Consider the following 8,140-nt stretch of genomic DNA (forward strand, 5'->3'; position numbering starts at 1 on the left):
AAAACCAGTAAGTAGGTGTACAGCGTACACTGTAGTGTATAGCACACAGGAGTATTAGCTTATTACGTACACGTTGGTAAGCTGTCTTGTTGCAGCTGACGAACTGAAACAAATGAGCGTGCTGTGTGTGCAACAGCGCGATGAACATTACCTGTCCTTTTATTTACTGCACAAGTAGTGCTGGTCATAGCTGCTAGCTCACTGGGTAAGGCTGTCATGGGTCTGTAGCTCTGTCACCGTTTTAGTGAACATATTTAGTTTTAAAGTATGCTACAAAGCTTTTCCTGCCTTTCTGGGGGGATTATATTTCACTAAAAAACGATCTAATATGCATGTCCACATAATTATGCATTATTATAATTATAATATATTAAAAAACACACGCTGTATTTTAAAGAACATACATTAAGAAGCAGATTATATTAGATTCATATTTTAAATAAGACAAAATTTGGATTTTACAGCAGTGAAATTATTGTATCTCTACAGTTTAAAAATGTAATAAGCTTTGCCCCTGCACAGAGTGGATAGTGAAACAAATGGAATCATCATAATGACATTATTTCATATTTATTACTTCCCCCTCCTCATTGCTTTATTATTGTAGCTCTAGTAATAAATAATAATGTAAGGATTCTGGATCAGCACAGTGATGCCCATAGTATATACAGTATTCTGAAGAAGGTCTAAAATGTCACTGTGTGTGCGTGCATATGTTTGTTTTATATATATGGATTATTTTAAATTATTACTCATGATATAACATTGTCCAGACATGCCTGGTAAGGACATGAGGAGGAAACTATGAGGTGCCGTAAGGGACATTATTACCGAAACGCTCTCACACACACAACTGAAACGCTCTCACACACACTACTGAAATGCTCTCACACACACTACTGAAATTTTACCTCTCACACACACTACTGAAATTTTGCCTCTCACACACACTACTGAAATGCTCTCACACACACTACTGAAAAACCAAGGCATTTCAGTTGAACAGGAAGGCATTTCAGTTAAACAGGAAGCCGTTTCAGTTAAACAGGAAGGAGTTTCAGATGAACAGGAAGTTGTGTCCAGACCAGGAAAGTGAAGGAAAAAGTGGTACACTTCAAACCACTACACAGATGTCTACTCAGCAACCTGCTAGTAGCCTAAGTGAAGCAGCCGCATTACTCAACAGTATATTAGCCTCAGCAGAGACCATCAGAACTTTGTCAAATGCGACAGTAGTGGGGCAGCAACCTGTTGCAAGTACCAGTGTGGACGGACTGGATTGTCACTTAACATCCCTCTTTCCCTCACGTCAACGTAGCAGCTTGCCCATGCCAGCGACATCTACAGTCAGGAGAGAATGTGCACCTGCACCACGTTATCAAACTCGACAATGCTTCGGCAGCTGGACATCAGGCACCAGAAGAAAAAGGTAGTTACAAAGTTTAATGAGTTTGTATTCACTTGCCTGAAATGGGGCGATATGTAATAGTCTGATATTTAAGACTATACTGAGGGAGAAGATTTACTAAATGGGGAAAAATAGCACAGCTCATAGGTGTAGTTAGCTTTACGGGTGCGCTATTTTCTAAACCACTGAGTTCATTATGTATCAAGCCTTAGTAAATCGGTTTGCAGACTTGCTTTACCCCATCTACCCATTCCATATTTTGTACATTAAGAAAACGAACTTCCAGAAATGCATATGTCACAGGGTCAGTTGCAAAAAATTCCTGCAAAAGTTACCGTGTCTTGCACGCAATATTGTCACTGCGTTGTCTTTTAAAATACCAACAGTATTTTATTTCGTTCTTTTTTTTTACGCACTGTTGCAAAGCGTTTGTAAGTCTGGCTCCTATGTACTGCAATACCTTAGTGTAACATATTCCTATAATGGCAAAGTTTCCAGTATTTTAATTTAATTTATTTAATTAATATAAATTAATTTATTTAATTTAATAACAGACTGCCACTCATTATCACCCTACCAAGGCAGATACTATAATTATATAGAATACAATACAATACAGTATATAAAATTAACCCTTATGTTTGCCTAACTACAACAATTTTGTCTATGAAAGCATTCTGTGTAGGGGTTTGGATAGTGTTCTGCTGTCTGCATTTCAGTATTATTAGTTATCACTTGCTGTTGTTTATGGTATCTAATAGTTATATTTATATTTCAGAGCTATAGCCCAGCAGCATGACCATTTCAACAAAGATGTTATACTACTTCCAACTCCATCATGAGGAGTAGTGTGCAAACAAGGTTCAAAATTATGGTTACACAAACATGGGCACATCCTCAGTGCTTTTGAATTCCAGAAGACCTGGGACAACCGAACTGTCGTGAAACACATCAAGGAAAGCTTTGGTGAACGCATTCCAGAGGATGTCAGGTAAAATACTATTGTTTATTGTTACTGTGTGTATTCATGTAATGACTTGGACTTAAAGATGATATACCAAAGTAAAGAAGTTTAAAATATTATTCATCATTATAAAAACATATGGACTATACCAGTAGAATTTAAAAGTCATAAAAGCATACACACAAACAGAACAGTATATAATAAAATATTTAACTAATATTTAAAATATTTAACTAATTAGCAATTGCTGTTGTCCCTATTTATTTTTTGTAGCCTTGAGTTTCTGATGGCTTGTGGCAATAAGCTGGTGTCTCCAAAGCTCCAAGATGGCCAGGAGCTGAATGGGATGCTGATCCTAAAGGTTTTTAAAACCAAAGCCCTCTATGTAAGGCCATCAAGGACACTTTTAGTAAGTTCCTAAAAGAATGAAAAGTAATCTTGATTTGGGAAAAAACATGTCAACAATTGGGCTTCTAGCAAAATAGAATATATTTATTTAAAACAAGTGTTTGGGAGCAATCAATATGGATATTTCTTATTTTAATCTTTTTAAGATAAGCTATAATTACTTGCTTTTGATATATGTTTTTGGTCTTTCTCTGTTGAAGAGTGAATCAGATGAAGACAAAGATTCTTCCCACATCAGCTCCAAATCAGCATTAAGCAGTTGTGCAACTGATAAGGACAGTGACAATGATTGTTTTGAAGTTGATAGTTCAAAAATCCAACAAGACATGAGCAGCCAAGTCACTACAAGGTTAAGAAGTCATGTTAAAAGTGATAACCCTAGCACTAGCAGTGATGAAGAAGATGATACTGGGACCAACTGTATTGGAAGGAGTGTTGGTAAAAGGCGACGAGCAAAGCAAGGAAGTGATGGGAACAGCATTTGTGATGAAGGCTACATGGCAAGAAGTGATGACAAACCTAGCACAAGCAGTCACAGCAGAGATTTCAATGCAAGAAGTGAAGACATCCCTGCCATGAGCGTTAATGATGAAGATTATTCTTCATATTTAACTCTCGTGGCATCGCTTTCTGACAATTCTTCAGATGATGAGGATTTAAATCAAGCTATAATTGCGTGCTTGGAGAATCGGATGTGAGTAACAAATATACATAATTTGAGTTTGAGACATGATTATAGCTTTCCAGAATTGTCAAATCAATATAAAACTTTTAAGCTTTAAATCTCTATGATCAGTGTGACACATATTCTCAAATTCTGTAACATGACTACATGGCTGATATATTTTTATTTTCTGTTTTATTTTCTTTTTGTAGTGCAGAAAAAGTACCTGTTCAAGAGATACTGCTGGAACTATCAAGCAAAATTAGCACAAAACAGCAGTGCAAATTTAATATAAATCGCTCTGCTGTGTGGGAGGGAGCCTTGCGTGGTTTTCAAAGGCTATCTTATGATCCCAACTTGATGATCTGTGTGAAATTCTCAGATGATATGGGTAAAAATGAGGAAGGGGTTGATTTAGGAGGGGCAAGGAGGGAATTCTTGAGACTATTGATGGACACCATTGCCAGGTCAGCCATGTTTGAGGGGAAAGAAAACTGCAAGAACTTGGCTCTTGACAGTACTGGTAATTACCTATTTTTCTAAGATTTATAGTGGGAACTGTTTAACTGATATTTATTTTTACAGGCAACATTACTGACAATTTTGCTTTTCCTTTTATTCTGTTGCTTTGCAGCTCTCAGAGGGGACTGGTACTACATCTCTGGCAGAGCCATTGCAGTGAGCTTGGTACATGGTGGTCCACCACCTAACTTTCTGTCACCAACAGTATTTTCCCTTCTGGTTGGAAATTGAGCAAATCCAGCCCTGGAAGACATAGCTGACCTGGAACTCTTTGAAAAAGTCAAAAAGGTCTCTATATGTTTATTTTATAAATCTTATAGTGAATTGGAAAAGTTTTTGTTCCAGTTTTCTTTTGCCGGGAATGTTTATCCGGATCAGTCTGGCCATTGCTGAATGCCAAGTTTTTATATGTTGCTGCTGTATTAAACGAAGACTCAGCAGATAAGGGTAGACGAAAGAGTATATTTTCTTATTTTTTTAAGCACATTGTAAACATATTAAAAAAACTATGTGCAGTCATTTGACTTCCAGTGTACACTTCGGCATATTGTGATTGAGTAGACCACTAGTGGCTGGGTTCCTTCTAATAGGTTATACGACTACTAAGTAACTTCCATAACAAGCCCTTCCTGTGCTCTTTGTGATGCTAGATATCTCAAAGTACAACCCTTGAGGACCTTGAAAAGTCAAAAGAACCTCTGCTTGATTACTTGGCCAATGCAGGATGCCTGAGGCCTATGTGTTCACTAAGAGACAGGGATCTGCTGGTACATGACATTGTCATGTTTCAGGTCATCCACAGGGTTCAAGGTCCATTTCAAAGGTATTTGTGTATTCTGTGTTTTTCAGATTAATCAAAATGGTCAGTTAATAACCTAGTATAATTGCTTGTGCCAAATTGATAATATACAATTAACTTAGAAGCATGAAATTGCAGAATTATTGAATACAATTTCTTTGTGCTGTTTATCCAGATTTTGTGAAGGTCTGAAAACTCTTGGGGTTCTCGAGAAAATGAGAAGGCATCCAGACAGTTTTCACCCTCTGTTCTGCTATGAGCCACATATGCTGACTGCTGACCAGGTGGATGATCTTTTTAATTTGTTAAGGTTTTAATATTTCCAAATTTACCTGCCTCAGTCAAATTGATGTTTTAAAACATTTGTCAAATGTCTCAAAATTTGTCTCACTTTACTCATTTCATGTGTATGTGCATCTGTTTTTGATATGGTTGTCTTTGTGTCTGTTTATTCTTCTGCCTGTGTCAGTTTCTGTTTGAGAGAGCTGTCATTTTAAAGAAAATGGTTTCAATATGTTAGTTTCGATCAGATGTTTTCTGAATTTTTTTTTTATATTTTTTATTTTTTGCAAAATAATTTATTTAATGTAGAAGGTGTAAAAGTGAAGAAAACGCATCTATTCCATGATTTCCATCATTTTCTAATGGATTCACTTGTTGAATTATGTTCATTGCAGTCTCATTTATGTTGATGTCAATATCTGGAATATTGACATTATTGTTTGTTTGAAGTTCTGGTAATGGCCCTTCTTCATCAACGCCATAATAGTTATCAACATGAAAAATGTCATTTATAAACGACAGGATTCCCACATTGTTTGTGACACCTGTATGCCACAGCTGAAGAGGGGTCTGTCCTCCTTGTGTAGAGAGACCATGGTTGTTCCACTGATTGACAAATTCTGTTAATGCTCTTTCAGTCCTTGGCAAATAAACATAATGCAGACAAAAACAATGTAGCTCATTCAGTGAATCCAACATACCCTGTTCTTCCATAAAGTTAAAGATATTTATAAAGTGTCTTGATACAACTCTGTTGAGTTCTGCCCACAGTCTTTCAATTCTTTGGTTATGTACTGAAACACCTGTAATAACACTGCCTACTCCTCTTCTCTGTAACATAAAACGAGCAACCTGTATATTTTCCATACCATGGTCACACCTGATCCTTAAGGGCAAACAAAAGTTTTGTATTCCTTCCAAAAATTAAGACACTTGAGGCTCTGTTATTGGATAAGCAACGTTAGTATATGATAGTTCGGCTGAAGCCATCAACAAAGCCATGCAGGACCAAGCGCCATCTAATCAACTTGTGGTTGCCGTCAAAATGCCTGTTGAGAGATCAGAAAGCATTACTACAGTTCCACATGTTTGTTCATATTATTTAGTAGTGAATTCCTGACCCTGTACCTAAACAAAAACTAGAGGTTTCATTTTGTACATTTACTTCTACAACACCACACCTCTCTCTCTCTCACACACACACACACACACACACGTGCTTACACGTGCACACACATACACACAGTGGCATAAAATGTCTTTTTCCACACTACGTTTACCTGGTACAATCAATGTTAGAGATTAAAATTGTGATGTGAAATAAAGGATTAAACAACTCAACAGTATATACATTAGACGACATCTAAATTGATGTACTATGAATCCCCCAAATATTTAACATACTTATAGCAATTTCAGTTTTTTTGGTTATTGTTTTTTTTTATATATATTATTATTACCTTATGCTGATCATATAGATTAACTTCAGTAATGTTTTGAATGAAGGACCTTTAATTTTGATGTATTGTGTTAATACTTTTAAACACTAGGCCTGACCATTTGTTTCAAACCAGTGAACTTACCATAAGTGGATGGGGGCCTGAACACAATAGATCCTTCGCCTTATCGCATGACAACGTCTAAATGCACGTCCAATAGGATCCACTTGCTGTAGACTTAGTCTGACCCTCCAACGTTGAACTCTTAAGCCACGAGATCTCAGACTTCCAAGAATGTATACTTCCCCTGCATTTGGAGTGTTCTGTAGGATATCCGTCACAAGGCCATTCAGTTCTTGATTTGAAATATCCACATAGCTTAATGGCTCAACTCCCAAAGTTTGTCTGTGTCTGTACAGGGTCTGCCATGTCATACCAATGGAAACAAAGTGAGAAATCTGTTCAGCAGATATAGTGTATCGTGGCCGACCTGGATGACCACTCAAGGTGGTTGGGGGTAACAATCTGTGGGTCACATAAGTAGATCTTTGTCTAGCATCATATTCATGTAGCAAGCTGCAAAAGCATCTATACAAGGATCCTAGTGGGTTGGTGGCAACCCTATTATTGGGATCATGCGGGCTATGCGCTTACCTGCTCTCTGGCAGGTAGCTCCATGCCCTCCTGGGTTTTAAATGCACCTTAGAACACACATACATCAACACTACAATGAGCGGGTGGAGGGAGGTTTGGAGTCTTCTCTCACCCCCGTTCTCTGCGGCCTGCTGGAGCGGGGGGGGCTAGGAGGAGGAGTTGGCCGTCCGACTGGGGTCTGGAATGTGGGGCCTCCCTGCTGCTGCAGAATCGGGGCGGTCTGCTTCTCCCCACCGCAGGGAAAAGAGTAACACCACCTGGGTCTGGGTGCAGTTCCCCCCTCCAGGGGCAAGGGTACCTAGACCCAGTTCGTAGAGTACGCTTGGGGAGTGTGATTGTGTGTACAGCGTCTCTCTATGTCTGTCTCCACGTTGGTTGGGTGTGGAGTAAATGCATATGAGAGCATGAGGGTGGGAATGGATGTTTGTATCTGTGTGTGCCTGTATGTCTGTGTCTATATGTCAGGTTGGGTATCAGACGCCACCTCTCTGGGGACATCTCAGGCCCTCCAAGGTTTGGAGGCCTATCTCCCCCCACCACTTCCCCTGCCAGGGGCGGACTCCCTCAGACATCGGTGCGTTGGTGGTTCTTTGTGTCCGAGGGTGGGCGTCCAGGTACACACCGGCTCACTCCTTGGCGGCTGCTTATCGGGGCCTGGAGCCTGGGGCTCGCTCGGGCCACTTCGGAGGTGGGGTGCCCCCGGCCTCTCGGCCTGGGGCTCGGTCACTCAGGCGCAGCTGGCTGCCGGCGGAGCTCATGGGCACGTCACCGCAACCCCCCTTGGCTTCTGCTCCGCAGCTGCTGAGTGACCCCTCATCTGGGACTCTCCTCAGCTCTTTCTGGGACAGTGGCACGGCTGCCCCTCTGTTGGTCTTCCTTGGTCTCTTGTGTTCTGGGGACCTCTGGATGTCTGGAGTTTTGATCTCCTCCATACCTGCTTCATGCCCTGGAGGATGGGGGAGTGGCTTCCCACACCCTCTAGCAGATCATTACATGAAGG

General features: G+C 39.9%; 1 protein-coding gene across 1 annotated transcript; it reads left to right on the top strand.

Moving 5' to 3' along the window:
* Positions 1-5,084, top strand: LOC146494686 (uncharacterized). Its single transcript, XM_085146765.1, has 6 exons — positions 1-2,399; positions 2,646-2,781; positions 2,981-3,474; positions 3,657-4,254; positions 4,617-4,789; positions 4,941-5,084. Exons 2-4 carry the CDS (start codon positions 2,659-2,661, stop codon positions 3,985-3,987), a joined length of 948 nt encoding a protein of 315 aa, XP_085002891.1. The 5' UTR covers positions 1-2,399; positions 2,646-2,658; the 3' UTR covers positions 3,988-4,254; positions 4,617-4,789; positions 4,941-5,084.
* The last annotated feature ends 3,056 nt before the right edge of the window (positions 5,085-8,140 follow it).

Source organism: Neolamprologus multifasciatus, chromosome 20, assembly GCF_963576455.1.
Source record: "Neolamprologus multifasciatus chromosome 20, fNeoMul1.2, whole genome shotgun sequence".
In the NCBI taxonomy this organism is placed as follows: domain Eukaryota; kingdom Metazoa; phylum Chordata; class Actinopteri; order Cichliformes; family Cichlidae; genus Neolamprologus; species Neolamprologus multifasciatus.

What these genes read in the sequence shown, in the direction of transcription:
- LOC146494686 (XM_085146765.1), top strand. Translation starts at nt 2,659, where the DNA reads ATGGCTTGTGGCAATAAGCTGGTGTCTCCAAAGCTCCAAGATGGCCAG. An exon ending in GGCCATCAAGGACACTTTTA is followed by an intron (nt 2,782 to 2,980) that starts GTAAGTTCCTAA and finishes TCTCTGTTGAAG; the next exon opens with AGTGAATCAGATGAAGACAA. An exon ending in GCGTGCTTGGAGAATCGGAT is followed by an intron (nt 3,475 to 3,656) that starts GTGAGTAACAAA and finishes TTCTTTTTGTAG; the next exon opens with TGCAGAAAAAGTACCTGTTC.